The 24,830-nt window shown below is 32.0% G+C and overlaps 2 protein-coding genes across 2 annotated transcripts; one reads left to right on the top strand and one right to left on the bottom strand.

Moving 5' to 3' along the window:
• Positions 1 to 2,798: 2,798 nt before the first annotated feature.
• On the bottom strand, positions 2,799 to 4,932 carry LOC126735032 (U4/U6.U5 tri-snRNP-associated protein 2). Its single transcript, XM_050438906.1, has 7 exons — positions 4,744 to 4,932; positions 4,634 to 4,684; positions 4,311 to 4,565; positions 4,071 to 4,246; positions 3,442 to 3,954; positions 3,196 to 3,386; positions 2,799 to 3,084 (listed from the first exon to the last, which is right to left on the bottom strand). Exons 1-7 carry the CDS (start codon positions 4,793 to 4,795, stop codon positions 2,841 to 2,843), a joined length of 1,482 nt encoding a protein of 493 aa, XP_050294863.1. The 5' UTR covers positions 4,796 to 4,932; the 3' UTR covers positions 2,799 to 2,840.
• Positions 4,933 to 5,899: 967 nt separating this feature from the next.
• On the top strand, positions 5,900 to 24,390 carry LOC126735031 (leucine--tRNA ligase, mitochondrial). Its single transcript, XM_050438905.1, has 10 exons — positions 5,900 to 6,080; positions 6,133 to 6,348; positions 6,408 to 6,727; positions 13,297 to 13,491; positions 13,544 to 14,292; positions 14,349 to 14,522; positions 18,404 to 18,595; positions 18,661 to 18,893; positions 23,782 to 24,012; positions 24,077 to 24,390. Exons 1-10 carry the CDS (start codon positions 5,985 to 5,987, stop codon positions 24,308 to 24,310), a joined length of 2,640 nt encoding a protein of 879 aa, XP_050294862.1. The 5' UTR covers positions 5,900 to 5,984; the 3' UTR covers positions 24,311 to 24,390.
• The last annotated feature ends 440 nt before the right edge of the window (positions 24,391 to 24,830 follow it).

Below are 24,830 nucleotides of genomic sequence, written 5' to 3' on the forward strand. Positions count from 1 at the left end.
ACCGAAGATTAAATTATCGGAGCATATGGTAGATCGCTGATTGAATCTGTTTTAACATATGGCTTAAGTGTCAAGTTGCAAGACAGATTATTCAACCTCTAGAAATTACACAAAAAAAGAGCTTTAAAAATTGCACTATTTAAAAATAAACGTTTCTCAAGTGATAATTAGCTTATTTTATTCTAGAAGCAAACGCCCTTAATCTACACAAATTATACATTAAAAGTGTTGCACGAGTGTTAAGCGCAAATATGATACCTAAGGACAGTGCAAATAATTCATATTATGCAACTCGATTTGTTTTAAATTAATTCAAACCATTAATTTTGCACTTTTGCAGCGGTTTCAAAAATTTACTAAGAGAAAAAATCTTTACATGCTTTCTTAATTTTTGTTACTGGCTAACTTCGAGTTAATTCGTTTTTGCTAAAAATCAATGAATATGTGCACACACAATTTCATTGATTTTTAGTCCCGAAAGGTTAGTGGCGATAAAATGAACGAACCGCATAGCAGCATTTTTTTAATATGAATATTTAGGAAACTTATTTGCCACTAAATCATCTCAAGGGCAATCTTAAAACTGAATATTTCTAGAGTATTTATTTTAACATATGGACTCATAAAGCTAATGTTGTTTGTTACTTGCAAATTAAGCAATTTGGGTTTCAAAATGCCAAAGGAATATCAGATGCAATCTTTTCATTCCTTGAATCCTTATTGCTAACCTTGAGTAGTGGTGATGCTGTTGCATCCGTGTTTCGTGACTTGACCAAGGCATTTGACTAGGTTTCGCTCTTCAGGGGTAGAGAGTACAAAGTGTCCAGCCTGTGACTCATGGTATTCCATATTCTTGGACCAGTTCTATACCTCATTTAAAGTAATGGCATGGTCAGTCTTGAAATCTCAGGGAAATTTATTCAGTTCGCGGATGATGCAACAATTTTGTGGTGAGATATTATTGAAATCAAGAAATGATGTGTTTCCTAATTTCAAAAACTAGTGTTATGAATTTTTAAATGCAATTTAGATGATGTGCTTTTGGAAAATCAGAGTCTGAACAACTTAGACAAAAATAAATTCTTAGGTTTATTTATTGACTATAAACTAAAATTTAAAAGTCATATCACATAGTTGTGTCGAAAAATATCAGCAAATTGTTATGCTCATAAGGTGGTAGTAGGAAACATTAATTGTGAAACGGCAAATGTTTATTTTTATTTACTTAAATCCCATTTAAGGTTTGGTTTGTGTTTCTGGGTGCATGCACAGATCACTTATTTATTTAATAAAAAACTTTTTTCTTTTTTTTTTAAGAAATGTTCGTTCTCGTTTGTTCGTTCGTTTTTTAAGAAAAGTGTTCGTTCCACACTTCAACAACATAGTCAAGTCAGCCCTGAGAAGGCTTGGGTTCATAATTAGAAGTTCTCAGAGATTTACTTTGGAATCTACATTAAGACTGCTTTTCTGTTGCTTTGTGAGGTCAAAACAAGAGTTTGGCTGCATTATATGGAACCCGCTCTATCAGAATCATGTTGGTCTCCGTCTCTCCTTGAATCTGTTCAGCGTAGATTTGCTAAGTTTTTGGCCTTCAGGCAGGATGGCATATATCCGGTAAAAGGGGTTTGATCATCGGCAACTATTGGAACGCTTCAATCTACATCCATTACATCGCAAAAGCATGATCTTCTCTGTAAAATTCCTGCATGGGTTACTGAATGGATTCATTGATAGTCCTGTACTTCTTTCTGGTGTACATTTCATGGTGCCTAGGCTTAATGCTAGACATCCCCTAACATTCTTTCTGCCAAGGCCTCATACGAACATCCTGTTGAAATCGCCACTTTATACAATATGCGCTATATTTAATCGGATCTGTCACATGTGCGATATAAATTTCTCTCCGGTTCATGTGATTGTCGATATCTTAGTGGATCATTACTCTTGGGATTAAGACCCATATGTTTAAGTTATAGTTAGTAGGTATATTGCAGTTAATTTAATTTAATTTTGTTGAATATGTGATTATCTTATTAAACTTTTATAATTGGGTTTTTATATCATATTAATAGTTATTTGTTCTAATTTTTTGGATAACTTTTGAGATTGTGACTTTACTTTACTTTTTTTCTTTTCTTTTCATTCTTTTAGGTTTGTTTGTGTGTGTTTTTTTTTTAACTATATTTTTCATTGTTTTGCAACTGTTTTCTGTTATTGGGCAAGTTGCCTGTTGGAAGTAAAGGTTTATTAATGCCATCCCTTTTAGGTAGCACTGATGTTGGCTTGGCAGCTAAAAGCGCTTTGGTATAAGATTTTTTTTTAAATATATACGTTATACAAGCATCTTAGTCTTTTATTTAGACTCTACGTGTACGCAGCTAAAATTTCAAATTAACTTATTTATTAGTTTTGCAAAAGGCCTGCAGAAAACTATTCATGAAATCCTAACCTTTCTCTCTTTATTTGTATTGTAATCTGCCTGGTTCAGAAGAGTATAGACATATGGACACAACAAATAGGCATAAATATAGCAGTCTCTTAGTTGCAAAAGGCTATTATGAAATAATTGAATTTTTGTCAAGATTTTTGAATTTTTCTTTTGCATCATATCATTTTATGTAATTTGTTTGTGTCATTAATTTTATTTCAATTTTACATTAAATAGAATTGTACAAATGTGCATATTTATTTTCTCTTTTTTACAGCTTTGTCAACGAATTTACTTTTATGGCAATAAAGCATATATTTTTGATTGATTTAAATTTCTTTGCTATATCTATATATAAAAAAACTCTGAATACTCTTAAATCTTTATTAAAAACCTTTACTTTATACATTATTTACGTCCGTAACTCATAAATCTGAATATAAGCCTCCGTTAACGTAATCATTTGGGGCAAAATGTCCGTCACGTGTAAATCTTGCATTTCGTGCCATTGTCCGGTGGATTTTTGTAGAATGTGCACCCTGTAAGTGCCTTTAGTTGGCTCTCCATCGTGGACAATGTTCGCCACCAGGTCGTAAACGGTGTTTTTGTGTTTCGCCTTTACGTCAGGGGTCAGGAACTCACCAAAATCGACATTTCTAAAAAGGAAAAAATTAATAATTCTTAGTATTCTGGAATTCACTTGTCCATCATCCAATATAAATGAAAATGTATCTATCTCATTTTTTTATTAGAAAATCAATACTTACTTTACTGGAAAATTTACAATAGTAGGATTCTTCTCAATAAAGAACGTATTCTTTGTGAACCTCTTAATATACAGAATCAAATAGGGGGGCAGCCTAGTAATCTCAAACCTTTTCAGAAAATTCTCCTTATAAGTTTTATATTCCTTCTCAGACTGACCATTAAACTTATTTAAAAGTTGATAAAGATTCACCTTAAATAGAACCAATTAATTTTCTTCAATAATAACCAAACTAAACTAAACTTACTTGCGGAATAATATTCTCTTTAAACTCATCAATAAACAAAGGAGGTGGAGGCAGATCACAAGTCAAATAAAGAAAAGTAGACTCAGTTTGTACCTCTTGGTACTCACTGGTTTGCATCAGGGTTCTCTTTTGCTTTTCATCCATCTCAATAGGTGGAATTTTCCTTGTAAATATCTTCATATTGCCCAGAAATGATTTATAAATTATTGAACTATCTTTTTTCTTTGTGCCATTAAGGGCTTTATGGAGGGCATTTAAAAACCATGATAGAAAATCTATTGGGTCTCCCTGCTGAGTAAATTGGAATCGTTTTTTACTCCACAGTACCACAGCTTGTAACATTTCATGAGGGGAGACATGTGCTTTAAAATTTCTTGGGTTCCACAGTTTTCTCATTAGCTCACCAAATCTTTGGACAAGTAAGTAAGATGAGTCACCTGGTGGCCTTTTTACCTTTGAGTAGTTTTCTTCTCTGAGAAAGTAGTTACGTAGTGGGGCAACATGCGACAGTGCCTAATAAAGTTGGAAAAGAATAAAATTTAAAGCAAACAAATTTTATTAATTTTAGCACAATACAATCAAGGTTATTTAATGAAGAAAAACAAAAAACATACACAAGACACACTTACCTGTAAAACAACATTGCAGTAATCATTAGCCTTAATATTATTTAAACCAACTATTCCTGGCATGTATAACGAACCATCTATAGCTCTGGACAACTTTGTGCTGCCATCTAAATTCTGAATATGTTCTGAAGTGAAAGTGGGATTCAATACATACTTTATATCATCTAAGGAAGAATCTGCAAAGCAAATGAAACTGTATAATATTTATTTAATTTTTATATAGTCAAAGGGGGAACTTACCAATAATTTCATAATTATCAGGCAAACAGTAGAACTTTAGGGTGTGCAGGTTCAAGTAAACATGATGCCCTTCTGCTACTGAATGGGTGTAAGCGTGTGTATTTGTGCCTCTGCCTTGGAAATATTTACCGCATACAAGGCATGCATAAACATTGATTCTTGTCAAAGATACAGAGCATAACTTTTCAAAATCAAAGTCCAGGTACTGGCGGTTAATTGTGTCAAGGTATGGACATAGTCGTGGTATTTTTGTGTCTACAAATAAGTATTAGCGACGATATAAAAATAACTAACTAATTTTAAGTGAATTAATGTGTACATACTGGTTTGAGGGGGACTAAGGGGTTCGGGACTTATTTCAGCTTTCAATGGACCTAAAAAGGAATAAGTTTTTTTAATTAATGGTTTATATACAGGTGTGGAAAGCAAATACCATCTGAATTAAGTTTCAGCCTTTTTGCTGATGGGCCATCGTTTTCCTGCATTTTTTCTTTCAAAATATGTCTTTTCCAATTTTAGTTCCTGATTACAAGGAGAAATATTTAATAATTATGAAAAACAAAATATTAAATATTAGTAAAAAGTAAACAATTACAATTAGACATAACCTATAAACCTAACCTATAAGCATTTTGACAATTGACATATGAATTGCGCTTCTAGGTTTCTAAATCACTTGATACAAAAATTCGCCGGTCCGATTAAGGCTGCAGTCAGAATGCACCGTTTTCGGCTAAATGATTTGTCTGTCGTTAACGGCCGAAGGAGATGGTCAACTCTATTTTTGGCACAAGGAGAGATTTGGAGAATATTAGAGAATAGCAAAATTGTTTGAGTATATAAGAATAGGTAAAGAGACTTTACATATTCGAGAGAATCCGAACAAAAAGTCAGAAATAGTCAAATTTTCTTCAATGTATATCTCCAGATGAAAGGCTCGTTATTACTTTAAGGTACCTACTATCAAATTGTATAGGATAAATTAGACTCATGTACGTATTTACAGCAAGACAATAGTAAAATGTAGACTTAAACAAAATTACATAAATTTATTCCAAATTTAACTTTAAAATATTTTAATATAAAAAATGGTTGTTGTTGTTGATCTTGTGTTAATACTTTTATTACTGAACGTGTATCGTGAGTATTGGCTTCTTGTGTTCAGCTTGTAGCAGATGATGGATTTGGAGGAAGATAAGTAGGCAAATCTGATCTCCGACTGCATCAGCATACTACTTGTTAATGCCAAAACCCTCTTCAAATTATGATATGCTATAAGCTAAAACGGAATTACCTCAGGTGAGTAGGACGATTCGTCCAGCATCTCAGATTTAAAAAAGCATGTAATATCGTGTGTATATACATTTCTAATGTTAGTTTTTCTGTAGAACGTATTAATACTATTTTTTATATTATTACTAATAATTATATCTATCAAAAATGTAAACCAGACGATGTTGTAACTTTTTATAAATGAACAAACAATTAACTTGTACCACTTGCTAAGTGGGTTGCATAAACATTTTCGCATAGGAATTCAAACTTAAAAGACCTCACTTCGTAACAGTACTAGAGACACTACGTGAGGTTATATTTACATTATAATAACCTAACCCATGTTTTAAAAATCTAATTTAAATACCCAAAAACCTAAACCTAAAGAAAAAAATTAAAATGGGACTTCTGTACTTAACACAAAATTCGATAAAGCATCTAAACCGAGTGTCACCACATTTAAATAAACGCTGCCTATCAGGGTTACATCTTTGGGTAAGTTATTATGCTATTTTTCATAATAAACTTTGTCTTAAACTTGTTACAGAACGAAGATATATCAAGAGAAACAAAAATAAAAATAGAGAAACACTGGCGCGATAAAATCAAACAAAAACCATTTGACGAAAACGACAATACCCGGGAAAAATATTATGTAAATTCAATGTTTCCTTACCCATCAGGTTTTCTTCATATGGGGCATGTTAGAGTCTATACAATTAGCGACACTGTCGCACGCTATCAGCATATGAACAACAAAAATGTAAGTAAAACCATTTATGAAAAATCCATATTTTTGATCAAAAAAAGTCTTTTTAAAAGGTCATTCATCCGATAGGATGGGATGCTTTTGGTCTTCCTGCAGAAAATGCTGCGATAGATCGACAACTGGCACCAGAAGAGTGGACCAAGAAAAACATAGCACACATGAAACAACAATTACAAAGACTTGGTTGTTGTTTTGAATGGAATAGAGAAATAGCGACTTGTGATCCCCAGTATTATCGTTGGACACAGGATTTATTTTTGAAACTTTATGATGCTGGACTGGCATACCAAAAGGAGGCTTTGGTTAATTGGGATCCTGTCGATCAGACTGTTTTGGCTGATGAACAAGTTGATGAGAATGGATGTTCTTGGAGGTAGGAACAAATAATTAAGAGACATTGAAAAATTAAAAAAAAATATCTATAGATTAATTATGTATCAAAAAATATTTTCATATAAAGGTTTAATATTCCCTCCTTTATTATGCGACTTTTGACTTATTTACCTCATATTAAGTAAATTTACTATTTACATATTTTACTTTATAAATGTGTTTTTTTTCTCTGGTGGATATTTATTTACTTGCCATTTTAAAGAGGATGGAATTAAACTTTTTGTTTATTAATCCCATTGCATGATATTAAATACATTAATTAATAATAAATAATCCCCTTGTCCATGTGCTTATTAGAAGTAAATCTGATAAAGTTTTATTACAAGCCATGATAAGGAAAACTTCCAACCGCTACCAATTAACTACTACTACAAGTCAAAACTAAGACTGGTTTTTATATACTGTATTGATAACAAAAGTTAATAATGATATAGGCCCTTCTTAACAAATAATGATCCCATATTTTCTGTGTTTTTTGTATTGGAGTATATATATATATAATATATATATAATATAATATATATATATATATATATATTTTATATATTTTGAATTATATTATTTTGAAATTTTCTGTTTTGAATAAACCCTAATATTAAATTAAAAGGTATCTGCATCTAATCATCTAAGCTCTAATATCTAATTGAGCAGTATTAAATTCTTGGGTATACACATGGATGGATGTCTTAGTTACGAAAAACACATAAATTACTTAACATCAAAACTGAGCAGCCTCTGTGGTCTTATTCGTAGACTCAGGGATCAACTATCAATAGAAACCATTAAGATTTTTTACTTTTCAAACATTCAGTCAGTGCTGAATTATGGCATCATGTTTTGGGGTACTGGAAGGGATGCCCAAAATATTGTTAAAGCGCAAAAACGAATAATTCGGTGCATATTTGGACTCACTCCCAGAACATCATGTGAGGAGTATTTTGATGGTTTCGATGTACTTACTGCCCCATCACTATACTTCTTATCACTTGTGATGTTCATTAAGAAGCATCCTCAGTTATATCCAACAAATCAAGGTGGGTACTCACGAGACATGACGACCATAACAAGAAACAGAGAAGCTCTTGGAATACCTGCACACGGGTTAGCTTTCTTTGAAAGAAGCCCGACTTACCGAGCAGTAAAAGCATACCACATGTTACCGGCCGGTCTGCGACAGATTCAGAGCCGTAACTTATTTAAACAGAGTATTAAGCGATTTCTTATTGAAAAAAGGTTCTACTCTTTTAAATTCAATAAATAAAAATGTATCTTTATGAATTACAGATTTTTAAGTTTTTGTGTTTATACGGGGTATTTGTTGATTTTAACGTATTACTTTATAATTTTATTTATTTTGAAAAAAATTGTTTTAGATCTTTTTAACTTAGGTCGTAAGATTTTAATTCGAGTCAAAATTTGTTGACGTTGCTTTGTCTTTTTATTAAGGATGTGGATGGCAATAAAGGAATTTATTATTATCTCTTTAATAATATTTTGTCTAAAAAAGCTGGAAATAATGCAAAAACTTTTTTTTTCAATGTTAAATAAGGAGAGACAATAATCCAGCGATCTTCTAAATGAGGAGAGTGGTTTGTTGGACATTCTCCAAATATTTTGCTTTAAGATGATAACAAGGCAACACAAGAATAGAACCGAACTGCAAAACATTATACACGATCACAATACAAGACATGAAAAGAACAAGATAAACAAAACTGATAGAACCTTTAAAACAATAAGACGAAGATCTGTAGTTTTCGTCTAATGGTTTTCGTCTAATTTTGGATCCTGGAAATGTATGGAATATTTTATATATTGCATCATTTAAAAGAAGTTTAAAAAATGGTTGTTAGAACAAGAAAGAAAAGATTGAGAAAAATACATAAATTTATTAATTTAGACTCATTTACTAAAAAAACAGACATTTTGATGAAAATTTCAGGGTAAAAACGGAAAATGGCATATGAAGTTTTGTTCATTTCACTAAAAATGTTTATAATGGGTTTCTTGCTATACATTAGCTACAAAAATGAAATAGGAATGCACTGGATGGAAAAGTAACAGAGAAGTTAATTAAAATTGTCCCATGGAACTACATTTAAATTATATAAATATAGATACACATTTAAACAAAAAAAAACATGCTTTATTGTTATTAACAAAGAAAAATTGTTCTTAACAAAGCTACCTTAAATTACTACCACTAAACTTAACCACTACACCCCATACACACTCGAGTTCCAAAACAAACATGAGAAAAAAAATACATAAAAAATAAATTAAATTCCATAATTATCTCCTCAAGTATAAGACAGCAAAGAATTCAAACCATACAAACAAATCAAATAAAATTCAAATACTGTAAACTTTTACTTTTACACAAGGTCAAAAGTATTTTCAATTTACGTTTAAAAGTGTCAATACATGTTGCCTCCCTGATTCTGCCCACAGATGTAACGTACAGCACGCTTCTGTAAAACAAGCAGCATTTGTAGAAGGTAGGCAGCTGCATTACCCCAGAAGCAAATGGCATACCTAAGGTGGGATTCAATTAATGAAAATATACAGATCTTCCAAACTCCATGCCAAGCTCCAGAGTAGCCGCTCTGACTGCAAAACAACCTGCGGACACCTTTTTGCAAGTACCGAGGATATGCTCTTCAAATCTGAGTTTTCTGTCAATGAATATACCCAAAAATTTTGTATTATCAAACTGCTGAACTACTGAATTAAAAAAAGGTACGTGGTCTAGAGCACACTTAAAACACAATAATTTGGTTTTTTGAGGATTTAGTGACAGCAAGTTTGATTCAAACCAGAGATTTACTGCCTGAAGATCAGTTACTAATATAGTTCGAAGAGTATCTGTGCCAGAGAAGTGTGCTATCATCGGCAAATAGAGTACATTTCCCCCGTACATTAAGATTGGTAAGATCATTTATCTATAGGAGAAAAAGTATAGGCCCCAAAACTGAACCCTGAGGAACTCCCAAGGTGATAGGATGGTAATCAGAGTACTTAGATCCTACAAGCACTCGTTGTTTTGATCCTGCAGATAGGAAGCAAACCAAGAAGATGAAACTCCCCGAAAACCATAATGATGAAGCTTCCGCAGCAGAATCCTGTGGCAGACACAATCGAAAGCCTTCGACAAATCACAAAAAACTGCCGCCGAAACCCCACCAGCATTTATCTGGGAGTAAAGCTCGTGAAAAAAATTAAACATGGCATCATTGGTACTGGTATTTTCACGGAAGCCAAATTGAAGTCTGGTGAGGATGTTTTTGGACTTTAAAAAACATCCTCAAAAAAGGACATTATTCGATTTTTAACCAGTTTTTCGATTACCTTTGATAGCGTAGACAAGAGAGAGATGGGACGAAAGTTGGAAGGATTATCAAGAGCTCCACCCTTGTGAATTGGGATAACTTTACCTGATTTTAGGCAAGATGGAAATATCCCCTTGCTCCAAGAAAGGTTAATTGCGTCAACTAGTGCCTTTAGCGCCGTTTCTGGAACGTTGAGAAAAATCTTAGCTGAAAGGTTGTCTTCTCCAGTTGAATTTTTATTTTTTTTAGTATACAGAATATCCTTGAGTTCGTTTAGGTTTGTAGGTATAAAGAAGAAGGAATTTGGAACATGAATGGCTGGCATAAAGGAAAGAGGATCCACAGAAGGGTTCAAATTTTGCTGAAGTTGTAGAGCAATATTAGAAAAAAAATTGTTAAAATCATTGGGAGAGACTTCAGGGCATTGTCTTGACTGCTTACCACAATTGTGACGAATATCATTAATAATTTTCCAACTCTCCTTATATGTGTTAGATGAACGACTTAAACGGTTGGAGTAGTAAGTTTGCTTAGAGATTCTTATCAGACGATGATACAAGGCTCGGTAAGAATTGAAATAGTTATGAAAAACTGGAGAGTCAGTGAACTTTCTTATTGTGTGAAGAGATCTCAGATTTCTTGAAGATACTTTCAAACCCCTCGTGAACCAAGATTTTATAGGTTTGGATTTTGGTTTGATTTTAATCATTGGGAAGGAAGCATCAAAGAGCTTTAACAATTTTTGTGTGAAAGGAAGATAAATAGACAGTGGCGAACCGTATACTTTTTTTTCGGATAGACAAACAATAAAAATCGTTAATTAGCAAAAAATGTGTATTTAATATTATTCATTTTAATGAAATAGAGAATGAAAGCGCATGAAATATTAACTCAAAGAGAAAAATTATGTAGTAATATAAAAAAGAAGAAAATATTTTTTTTTACTAGCATAGAAAGATAGATAAATAAAAATAAATACTGCTTACAAAAAAACACAACATAGGTATAACTATAACTTATAAATCCATAATATCCATTATGTTAAAATTAATTAAAGACAAATAAAAACACAACTAAAATACAATTGCCAATATCGAACAGTCGTTCATAAATAACCACTAAAAAAATCTGTAAGATGTATTGCGGTCGACCAGATCAAGCGTGTCCATAAACAATAACCCTCAACAGCATAATAAAATAGCTGGTCGACTTCGATAGACCAAAGCTCGAATGTCTTTCTCGCGAGTAAATTTTGCATAGGACGTAATAGGCAGAATGCTGATGCGGCGGGACCTCTGCCACCTGCTTGATGCGTATATGGTTCGATTAATTGCTCTAAATTTCGGAAGACAAATATCAATGTGTCTTTCTGAGGCTCGCATACAATAATTGGGTGTCAGCCCTGCATTTTTATTTTAATTGGTGCGTCAGGCGGGACGCGCCTTAGATATTATAGATAGATAGATATTATAGCCGTTTAGATACTATATAATAATAGTAAGGAGCGACTACGTTCTGTGTTAATTTTTTTTTTAATTGTAATTCAACAATTACATGAAATAATTACGTAATAAAATAATGACAAATAACTGGATAATTTTGGGTAGACAGTGTCTACCTTGTCTACTCGTACGCTTCGCCACTGTAAATAGAAAATAGAATTCCAGGACTCAAGAGCTGAAAGTTGACGAAACTTATTAAAGTTAGTAATACCAAAAATTCGACCATATCGCTGTGCAGATACACTACATTCCTTTTGTATATTTGCTATTTTACATAGTATAAACTCATGGTCTGATAAAGCAGAATTTGCGACTGTACACTCCACGGAGTCATATGGAAAATTAGAACAAATATAGTCAATAGTGGAGCTTGTTGACTGTGTTATACGAGTAGAATCTTTTACATGCATATGTATATTAAATGCCCCCATTAGATGATCGAGGCGCAGACTAAAGACAGAATTTTTATCATTAAAGTTGATATTAAAGTCTCCTGTAAGAACTACGTAAGCCGCCGATGTAATTTCAAAAAAAGTGCCTCTAATTTTAAAAAGAATTCGCTGCAGTCTCCTAGAGGAGATCTATAAATACAAATTACATATAAGTTTATGGATTTAGAGTAAATTACAGTAAATTCAAAAGTCATTTCCTTTAGGAGATAGTTAAAGTTATCTACCTGTTGAAAAGAGTTGTGTTCTAAAAAGTTTTTACATAATAATATAATACATCCCCCATGAGAAGACAAAATCAGACAAAAACTAGACAAAATAACATAATTTGGTAGATCAATAAGCTCACCCGGTTTAAGCCAGTGCTCAGTAAGTAATAAAATACTAGGATAGTTTAAGTCATGCAAAAAAAGTGAAAGTTCACTAGTTTTATGTCGCAGAGATTGAATATTTAACAACATTAGAGTTAGTTGGCTAGGTAAAACATTAGATTGAATGTGTTTTACATTTATATGATTGTGACTAGCTTGTTTGTCAACAGTAGAGAGTTTACTATTCCCAAATGTTACATTGGACTGAGATGTTGACAGTCTTGGTGAAAATTCAATTTAATATTATTTAATTGACAGAAATCAATGAGATAATGTACCATGCGCTCCTTATTTATGTAATCGCCAACAATGGGTACAAGCGTAGTTCCATTTAGGGATTCAATGCATTTTGAGATTTCGCGATGTATTTATTAGTTTGCATTTAATTAATGTACAAATCTATGATTTCAGTGGGTTTTACTATTTCATTTATTTCCGCAGATTTTGTATTACGAATTAATATGCATGGTTACCATAAGTTTTATTCTGGAAATAAATAAATTTTTAAATAAAATTTGAAATTTGTATATGAATAAAAAAAACTTATAAGAGAGTATACAAATAAGAGATTATATAGTTATGTAAAAGTGTTGCTTTTACATTACAATTTTTTATTACATTTTAAATTTCCGGGTATTGATCCAAGATTGGCCTCTGTCAAAATAGGTTAATTTACGTAGTGATCCTATCATAAATTTGGTAAAAATTGATAAAGGTATATAGTCAAATTATTATATTACAGAACCACATAATCATACAATTTTCGTAAGTTTTAGTGGCAGAACTCTTCAAACCTATCATATTAAGGCTACATTTTGATAATGAATCAGACAAGTTTATTAAATATAAATAAGAACAAAATTTCAGTTAAGTAATACAGTTTTCTTTTTAAATTTAGATCTGGTGCTAAAGTTGAAAAAAAACTACTGAAGCAATGGTTTATAAGAACAACAAAATTCGCCAAGCAACTCTACGATGAACTAAACGAGTCAAATTTGCAAGACTGGCGCGACATTATACTGTTACAGAAACATTGGATCGGTGATTGTAATGGGGTTAATTTTGATTTTAATGTAGAAACTGAAAAAAACATGTAATAGTTTAAATATTACTTGGTCAATGTCATTAATGGTGTAATATTTTAGCCAAAATACCTTCATAACCCTTTGGACTTCAACTCCAGAGCACATAGAAGAAGCAAAATTTATCGCTCTAACAGACAACCATATACTAGCCAAAAAAGAAAGCGTAAAAACTAACGGGGGAACCGTCAAATTAAAAGCTAAAGCGTTAAACCCTTTTAATAACGAGTATTTACCAATTTTCGTTACTGAAGAAATAAAATTTCTAGATAGAACCGACAGTTTTATAGGAATTCCTGTTATATGTCAGCAATCTTCAGATTTTGCCCGTTTACATAACATACCAATAACAAGCAATAAAACCGATTCATTTGAACCTAAAATAAAGCAACAAGAAATCCTTGAAAAAGCCACAAAACTAAACGCAGGCGGATACTGGTCCAGTGCGAAGCTCCGCGATTGGCTGATATCGCGCCAAAGGTACTGGGGAACCCCCATACCAATAATTCATTGCGACACCTGTGGTACTGTACCTGTACCTCGTGAGAGTTTACCTGTAAAATTACCCCAACTGTCGCAACTGACGAATAAAGGCAAGTCGCCACTGGAGGACGTCCATGAGTGGGTAAACACCGAGTGTCCGAAATGCGGCAACCCCGCCAAAAGAGAAACAGACACAATGGATACTTTTGTGGACAGTTCTTGGTACTTTTTGCGGTACATCGATCCAAAAAATGATCGAGAAATGTTTAGTAAGGAAAAAGCTTTTAAAATGATGCCAGTGGATTTATATATTGGGGGAAAAGAACATGGTAAGAAGTACTAAAAAGGTGGTAAAGTATGATAAATATATTAATAATTTTTTTAGCCGTTCTTCATTTATACTACGCAAGGTTCGTAAGTCACTTCTTGCATTCTTTGGGCCTGTTACCTGAAAAGGAACCGTTTAAACGCCTGCTGGTGCAAGGGATGGTCATGGGTAGGAGTTATAGGTTGAAGGGCAGTGGCCAGTATTTGCCAGAAGAAAAAGTTAATATTATTGGTGAGTCTGTTTAAATTTGTTTCATATTGTTATTGTCACTGAACTCTTTTGTACGGAGAATGGTTTATTTATTATCTTCATCTCATATTTCTATCTAAACAGCGTTAAAATAAACCTTATGTTTAACTAGAATCTGGCAATATTATCTTGAAAGTGCCTTTAGTTTTTCTTACAAAAATAATGAAGTACCAACAATGGATAATGCTTTGTTTTTGGGGGTAAAATTAGACAAAAGACTCAATTGGAGAATGCACATGGAAGAAATTGCCTACTGCATCTAGGTATTGTTATGCAATAAGGGTAATTGTCAAAAATATTACCAGATTACCTAATTCTGGTTTGATATTTTGGGGTAAATCTTCAGACACAGAGAGAGTTTTGATTGTACAAAAGTGCTAGGATAATATTCAGTATTCAGCCTCAATATTCAGTATATGCATGAAACTTGTAAGGATACATTTATCTCTAAAAATATTGTAACATTAGTGGGTATATATAATTATATTTGTTACACTTTTTGTTTATAATAATTAAGATCTTTTCAAGAAAGCTGTTTCAAAAAACCTACCCAACTCGAAATAAGTCAAATTTAATCCCCGTTAAATATTATTTTACATATTTTCAAAAGAATGTTTATTAGCGTCCGAAATCTAACTAATCTAAGTTAAAGCTAGATTTGTAATATTGTATAGGTAATATTTGTAATTTTGTTGTCAAACCAACCTTTAAATGATGCCACTATTGTATGTGTACAATATTAATAATATGTTGATAGTATTTGTGTATATTTAAAACAGAATTGCTAAAATTTCTGTGAAACCTTATTTTATTTTGATTTTTTCGATGTTGTTGCATTTAAGTTGATTTTTTATTTTAGTTAATATCATATTTAACAATGTTTAATGCCATTTAGACTTTTTTATGAAAAAAGTTAATGTTTATCTATCTATTTATGTTCAAAAACCAAATAAGAATATTTAAAAGGCAGATCTAAGGATATTAAAATATTTTAAATATCCTCTCAGTTAAGTTATTCATTTATAACAAGATTACATTATAAAGGGTGTTTCAATAGGAACGCACGTTTTGAATTGCGCAGCATTCTTTTTTCATCGCAGTATGTCAAAAAAAAACTGAAAAGAATAATGTAAACAGTTTGCGATTAGTAGCCATGGAACGATATACGGTCGAACAACGAATTATTATTGTTAAAACACACTACAAATATGGAGAATGTTTTGCGGAAACAGTTCGTATATTGCGGGGCATTTTTGGTCGACACGATGCACCAAATCACACGACCGTCCAAAGACTAATTGATAAATTTGAACAAAATGGTTCTGTCGTGGATGTAAAAAGACCAGTGCATCACCGTACTAGCCGTTCTGTTGAAAATATTGCCGCAGTGCGTGAAAGTGTTGGCGAGAATCCGGGAACATCTAACCGTCATGGTGTACAGCAGTTGCACATTTCGAAGAGCACTACCCACCGAATTCTAACAAAAGATCTTCATTTACATGCCTATAAGATTCAATTGACCCAAAAATTAAAGCCAGTGGACCATGCGAGGCGCCGTAAATTTTCTTCTTGGGTATTGCAAAAACAACAAATGGATGTCGATTTTTTGAAAAAAATTTAGTTTACCGATGAGGCACACTTTCATCTTAATGGCTTGGTTAATAAACAGAATTGCCGAATTTGGGGCGAAGAAAATCCTAGAGTCATTCATGAGAAGAAAATGCATCCATTAAGAGTCACTGTTTGGTGCGGACTTTGGACAGGTGGAGTAATTGGACCGTACTTCTTAGAGGACGAGGCTGAAAATGCTTACCGTGAACAGCGAACGCTATCGTAATATGCTCACTGAGTTTTTATGGCCTCAATTGGATAGTATGGATACGGGCGGTATGTGGTACCAACAGGATGGTGCGACATGTCACACTACACTTGAAGCAATTAAATTGTTGCAAAGAAAGTTTCCCGGTCGTGTCATTTCACGGAATGGAGACCAGAACTGGCCCGCAAGATCATGCGATTTAACGCCTTGTGACTTTTTTCTTTGGGGTTTTTTAAAATCCCTCGTATACGCTAATAACCCAACAACAATTCCACAGTTGAAAAACGAAATTAGACGTATTATTAACGAAATTGGGCCGCAATTATGTGAAAATGTAATTAAAAATTTCTCAAAACGAATAAGAGTCTGTCACGAAAGTCGAGACGGCCATTTGCCATCACCATTGGCCATTATTTTTCACGTTTAATTACAGTGTATTAGCTTTACATTAAAATATAAATAACACTCAGTTTAAAATAAATTATGACTTTTATTTACCAATTAAAACGTGCGCTCTTATTGAGACACCCTTTACATTTCAAAAACAAAAATTTGGTGGTTCTTGGACCCTGGTTGACAAAATTTTCTCTAACTCATAATGTATTTGAGGTACAAACAAAATTTTTAAATCGCACTTATTAATAAGACCGGTTTTCTTTGGCAAATATTCTCAAATCTCGCAAATATATAGTTGTTAAAATATTCTCAAGAATAGTAAAAGTTTGCTAAGAAAATTAGCAAAAAAATGCAGTTACCCGAATCCTTAACGCAAAAATAAGTATATATCCTCAAATACATCCCCAAAAACCGTTTTATTTTACTATAAAAAAATATGAAAATTCTTGTTATTTCGTAAGAATAGTAAACATTTTCTAATAAAAATAGCAAAAAAAATCCAATCAAAATTACGCAAATTGTTAAACCTCAACCATGTTTTTACGGTCAAATCCGTCCCTAGAAACTCTTCTAAATTTTTGTGAAACAATATGAAAATATATTAATTAGTTTTTAAGGTTATACCAAAAGTCCAAATTGTATCCAGTTCATAGTGAACATCAGTTTAACATTATATTAAAGCAAATTAAGACAGAATTTAGCAATGTTTTTTTTTTGGATCTTTTAGGGTAAATGTTATTGCCTGTCTTGTATAAATACTTAGAGCAAAAAACCATTGCTCTGAAATATGAAATTATATGAAATTGCATTATTGGAAAAGTCTTTGTTCCAAACACTTTTAAGATTATTCTAATTATTTTATACCAACCAGGCATTAATTCCAAAGGAATGTATAAAGTCCCATACATTATTTCCAGAATTTATTATTATGATTTGTCAAGTCACATTCAATTTATTAGTCTATGGTAGTCTGTTTAATCCCAAATTTAAAATTTGTTAAATTTTTGTGGTCTAAGTCAAAAATTTTAATTCGTGATCTCAGTTTGTATTAAGCTTAGTTCATTTTTTTATTGTTGGTATAGATTAAAAAAAATCTACTTCATATGTTCAAATAAACGTAAGTTTTATTCGGTGTAATGTAAGTATTTTGTACAAAATTAATTGTTTTGAAAAATTTGGTTAGTAAGGTGTAAACCACAACTAAACACAAAACTAGCATTTAACGCAAGTTCTATACATTTTGAAATTCAAAAGCCAAAAGGATGCAATAGAGAATATGAGAATGCAATAGATACTCTAATAACATGAAAAGACTGTATATACATTTACATATAACGGTTCTTTTCAAAATTAAAAACAAAGACACCAAAGGGCGAAAGTAATACCATCTATAAAATGCCATGTTCTCAATGCGACGGTCTTTATATCAGTCAAACGTCAAGATATTTAAAAACTAGAATTCCTGAACATAAAAGAAGTACAAACCCCTTATGTACCATAGAGATCAAAGCGTCGATCAAAACATATAAATCGATCGTCTGAAGTAGTTTTTTTTAGCTATATCCAACAGCAACAAAAGAATTAACAAAGCTTAAATAGTTTTAAACTAAATTTTCTATAATTTAGATAAACATTTTCGATTTATTAGATATGAAAAAGGGAAAAGCCACACATAAAGAGACGGGCGAACCGGTAATAATATCATGGGAAAAAATGAGTAAATCCAAGTGCAACGGCGTGGCCCCAGAGGATATGTTTATGGAGTATGGAATAGACACAACTAGACTACTGGTTATGGCCGACGTAGCACCCACCTCTCACAGAAATTGGAATTCAAATAGTAATTATATATATATATATAAAAATCCCACTCTTTATAAGCATTAAAATTACATTTTAATTCAGCTTTCCCGGGAATCCTAAATTGGCAAAAACGCCTGTGGTTAACGATACGAGACTTTTTAAGACATAGAAGTACACTCCCACCGAAAATCTCTGACGATAAATACAAAGCGCAAGAGGACTATCTGTGGGACTCTCGAAATTATTATGTTAAAGGAGCTTCGTTTAATTACGTCATTTCTCAGCAAATTAGCGTTGCCATATCCAAGCAGCAAGGATTAACCAATAGTATTAGGGTAAGTACTTTTTAGTGAGTAAGAATTGACGTTATAGTGAGATTTATTTACGCGTAAAGTAAACATATAATAAAATTATTTAAGCTACACATCTAAGTTATGTGTTTTGTGAGCTACTTACTTATACATTTTTGATAGTTAGCAGCGAAACACGTGTAGGTGTTGTAGGTTTGAGACCAAGACTTAGTGTTTACTTTTTGTTTGATCTTTTGGGGTAAATGAACATGTTTTTATTTTTCATCAGATGTATCATACAACAGGGTGTTTTAAAATGAATGGAATATCATTTATATATGTCTACTGGCCAACAAAATTAACGCACCAACAAATTGTTTTTGGAAATTCATATAAAAATGAATATATTATTTCTTATTTTAAACTGCCACAATACACACATTGTAAATTTATACAGGCGTTTTTTTATCGAAGTGTGTTTATCTTATTTCTATTTTATTGAAATGTAGGTAAAATTTAAATTTACATACTACATAAATTTATAATTTTTACTGAAAGTTTACGTTTGTGAGGTACAGTGAAGTATAGTGTTTATATAAAACGCCAATAAAGATATTTGATCGCCAAAGAGTGTGTCCAGGTAGTCATTTTACTGAAAGAGAAATGAAGCTTTTGAAGAGTTTGACCTAATATTTGGTTTTCTGTTTTCTGTATGATCAAACGTTATAGGGAGACCGGTCAGCACTCAATAGGACCTGGTAAGGCAGACATCGTAAAACTGAGAAAAAGTTTAAGACAGCGTCTTAAGACTCTCTACTTTAAGACAACGGTTTGTGACAGGCAGTTTGCTTCATACAGGAAGCAGAAAGATTCAGAATTTTAATTGATTCTATTTGTCGGTTAAATTTTACTAGAGTAGAACACAATAATTGGGTTGATAAAGACTGGCAAATAATTCTTTGGTCAGATGAAACCAGATTTTGTCTCTAAAACTCGGATAGACGTATAGAAGTTTATCGAAGACCACATGTAATTTCCAACACACCAGATTATTTGGGCGAAGGTCAGTTATATTTTAAGGGAGGAATCTCTTTAACTGTTCACACTGACTTGGTGGTTACTAATATTGGAAGCTTAACATCAGATAGGTACACACGGGAGATCCTGAAAAAACATGTGATACTATTTGACCCTTACATTGGTAAAAATTGTTTGTTTCAGCACAATAATGCCATACTGCATGTTGCCCAGCAAACAGTCCTGATCTTAACCCAGTTAAGGATGTTTGGGACGTGATCTACCGCCATTCTCAAGAACTCTTTAACTACTTGAACACTTTGAAAGCTCTTAGTGGAGGTATTGTCCAAATATTGAATAATTTGGTTAAAAACGATATAAGGCCCGTAATTTTAAGTATGAATATTTGATGCCCTTCTGTTATTCAAAATATGTAGTCGAAGAAAAATCTAAAATTCCTGGTCGTAGCACTCTGTAAAGTGAATTAATTCCCTTACTAACAGTATAATAAATAAGACTTAATTCCCATAATACAGGCTGTTTCAGAGAGTAGAATGACCTGCATACCACACCGCTGGATTTTTTCCTCTTGGATTATTTAAAACCAAAAGAGTCTAAAGGGAAATTACTGCTCAGATGAACAGATGTTTACGTACAAGCATTTCAATTTGGAATTACTGATGACTTAAAATCACTGCTTAGATAAATATTGATTCTTTTTGATTAAATCTTTTAATATCAGTTAAAATCCCTTAAATTTGACATAACATATTCCTATATGCAATACAATTAGTTAATCGTCTAATAGAAAAAGACTGTTAAACTTGGTAAACATTTTTGTTAAAATAATTTCCACAGCTCTCAGTTCATTAAGGGAATTAAAGTTAAATACTTAAAGCGTGTGTTTGTAAAACTCTGGAAACATTAACAATTAGAAGGGACGATATTTGAAGAACAAACATCAAGTACTTAACAAAACGCGTAACTAAACACAACAAAGTAATATATATGAAATCTAAAAAATTTGATATATTCAAGATCTAAAGTGTCTGATAATTCAAAAGAACGCATCTCACAAATAATATAAACTATATTAAAGGTATAAGAGAAAATAACCTTAATTATGTGAAAAGTACAATAATTAGTATGGAAGATTTGTGGAATTATGTAAATAGAAAAATAGAGAGGTTTGATTTCTCAAATACAATAAAATTTTGAAAAGTAATCCTTCGAAACCCCCCCTCTTTAGTTCTGCTTGTACTAGCAATGACAATGTTCCCAACTGTGCGTAAATATGTGTAATCATTTATTGAAACCCACAGAATACTGAGAATTTGATGTACATTAAAATCGGTCGTAAAGTAAACAAATATTTGTAAAGTAATGTCGTATTATTTTAAATTAAATGCATAATTAGCGCAGTCTGTAGAATCTGGAAATATACAGGTTGGGTCAAATCAAAATTTGGTGATGTTTCTGCTATTAAATTGTATTCTTATACCGGAACAAACTTATTGGCATCAGTTGAGTTATTGTTGCATTCTTTGGAGAGCCATTGTCAGGTTGATGTAATCTACACTAATTTCTCCAAAGCGTTTGACAAGGTAATAACAAGGTTGGGTTTCATGTTACCATGGCTGCTATAGCTCAAGTTGTAAAAATAATAATCCACTCTCCATTACTCTTTTGTTAATGATGTTAAATATTGTTTTGTGAATAGTAATACACTAGCTAGTATGCAGATGAGTTAAGAGTCTATAGACATCCTTTATTTGCCAACAAATTTTTTATACAAGACGAAAACCTTATAAAAAGAAAATCTTATACCAAACTGCTTTTCTAAATCTAATTAAATTTTCAATATTTGTGTTTTCTGGGAGCAGATATATGCAGTTAATGTAACTGCATGTTGTTATAAAGCCGAAAGCTGAATTAAAGTTAATTTGAATTTCTCCTAACGACATGCATCACCCGAGACATAAAATGTTTTTGGAGATGGAATAATCGAGATATTAGGATCTACGAAAACAGGTCTACAGGAATCTCTAGGTCTTAGTTTTACCATGTATTTAATTATTATTGTCTATGTCTTAATAATGGCGTCTGCAGAACTGAGATCAGCAAAAAATCACATGCCATAACCTACCATTGATTTATGAAAAGAAAAACTGGCGAAGTTTAGCCAAAGAGATACACTCTTAGCTTTCTTGTACATACTCTGTTCAGGCGTGAATTTAAATGTAACATATATGATTTCCTGATGATTCACAAGATTGTTGAATCATATTTTTTTTGTATATAGTTTTATGGTCTTTTTCAAAATTAGTTTCATCTTATGACGCGTTACTCCGACTAAAATACTTATCAATACTTAATACCATATTACATTATATATCATGATATAGTTTTTTTCTTTAATCCTTCAATTTTCTAGGGATTTTTGATTTTTTTTCTTGTACACTATTTTTTCCAATTTTTTTAAGTTTGTTTTCTCTTTTGGTCTTTTTTTATTCACTATATCTCTATGTTGTAATACACAATAAATTAATTTAAAATTTTATACACGTTTAGATCCTGTTATGAGAATAGATTTCAGATTAAATGGTAGATAAGTTAAATTCTTAAAGAGCATAAAAAGATTATTTTCACGATTTGTACAATTTAATATATAGAATCCTCTAGGTTGCCAATTTCTCCACAGATACAATTTTCCGTTAAGAAAGGCACATTCTATGTTTGTGTTTGAGATCTAACGCATGAGAAGCTCTAAAACGCAAAATTATTTCTATTAGAGAAGAGAAAAAATAAAAACTCTAAGACTCCTGACTTTTGCTCAGTACAAAGCAGGTCATCTCGTGAGAGTTGTTACTAGTTTATAAGGTCTGATGATGCTTTATTAGTGAAACATGTAACCTTCGGGACATATATAAAGGATGTTTTGAGACCGAGACTTAAGGTTTTTATTTTTTCTCTACTCTACGTAGGTCTTTTTGAGATAATGGACGAGTTCTTTCAATTCTATTAGAGCAGTTGACAAATCAGCGAGATGAGGAGATTCTTATTGAGGGAAAAAGCTGTTTATAGGCTAAAACTTTGGTGCTTTCTAAAAACGATGATTGCCATTTTCAAATCCTTTTTTGCTATTGCATGGATATCGGAGGAAGCAATTTTTGGTCACTAGGATTAATGCGTTACAAATGGCTTTAATTTAACTTTAAATAAATACAAAACTATTATTTATTACAGAGTTAGACAGCGAAATTTAGTTATAAATTATAAATTAGTTATAAATAAAAATATAATACGGACATATGTTTTATAGGTTATGGCATTTTTTAAGTAATTATGTGTCTATTTAGATCACACGTAAGAATCCATTATTGGTTTCTTAAAGAATAGTATTTTTAAATTACAACACCATATTTATTACTCCCTTAGAAAGATTAATTTTAGAGTGTGAAAGTAATATTTGGTTTTCTTCCTATGAATATCATAAAGATCACTTAGGTTACGTTCATTGCATATAAATTAAAGATACCTTTAAGTAAAGTTGAATATGACAATTTATTATATCCTACGACAATTTATACAATGATTTGGTTTGTCGTATCTTTGTTCTGTTTCTCTTTTTATTCTTGCCTCTTGAAATACTCATCATTCTTCGTTCTGTCTTTCTCACTTTTTTATGATTGCTATTTTTAGTTTACTGATTTTTTTAAAATCATTTTTGTAGTTAAAAAAGTATATTTGTCAAATAATTTCAGGATAGAAAAGGGTCACTACTAAGCTTTGCAGTACTAGTACTAAGTTTCGCAAAAGTTCTTCGTTTCGCCAATTTTTTTATTTTGGGAAATAATAAATTCTTACCACTATTTTGACCAGTAAAACTTTCATATTTTTAAATTTCCACTTGCAGAGGGCCCCACCTGCCCTAATAGCTCATAGTCTTCAGTATGAACGGTCTCTAGCAGCCCAAATTATACTCCTGGCTCCGCTAGCACCCCATTTTGCCTCGGAACTATGGAGTGGCTTCACTTCTGCCCCCAATCGAATAAACAACACTGAAGAAATACGATGGGACAAAAACGTTTTAGAACAAAAATGGCCCGAAACCGATATGGATTACGAGCTCGATTTGGTTTGTAAAGTGCGTATAATAACACGTAAATGTTTATATATTTCCGGATGGTTTATTCATTAATTAATTTAAGGTTAACGGCTACGAAAATTGTACAATAAAGTTTCCAAGGGGAGATCTGGCGAAATTAAGCAAAGAAGACGCGATTAAAGTAGCCATGAGCAGGCCGGAGGTGCAGTTGCCTCTGAAAATTAGGAATATTCTGGATGTGGAGTTTCAAGTGCATGAAGGGTTCGAGGGCGTGATCAATTTTTTGACAGATCAGCCTCCGCCGAAGAAGAAAATTGAGGCAACCAGTGATAGTTGACAGAATTTTGTTTATTAGGCGTCCTTATGTTTTTTTTTGTTATTGTATATAATTTATAAGAATAAACATTTTTTTAAAGGAAGTTTTGGTGTTTTTGATTTTGTAAATTTGCTCTATTTTAATCACCTGGAGTTTAAACTAGGAGAGTTTCTAAGACATAACAAGGTGGTAACCCTATGGTAGTAATGGTAACATATGTTTTTGTTTATAAAGTTATTTATTGGCGTTTTGGGATTTGAATTTAAAATATTTTAATAAATTCAATATAGATCTTTACATTTTTATTATTTCTTTTCTTTCTACCTTTTAATTTTCGCCCTATATCTATTTTGTTTAGGGATCTGCCTTTCTTTTAGGTTCTTGAAAGGCTTTTTAGGAAAATTTGCGTCACATTGGAAGAGCAGAATAAACAAATAATCGAGCAGCCGCCACACAATCTATCGCTTGCATATGAATAATCGGTGGATAATTGTTCTTTTAGGTCTATTAATAATAGCTCTATAATGGTTGATAATCTAGA

Source organism: Anthonomus grandis, chromosome 4 (genome assembly GCF_022605725.1).
Source record: "Anthonomus grandis grandis chromosome 4, icAntGran1.3, whole genome shotgun sequence".
NCBI lineage: Eukaryota > Metazoa > Arthropoda > Insecta > Coleoptera > Curculionidae > Anthonomus > Anthonomus grandis.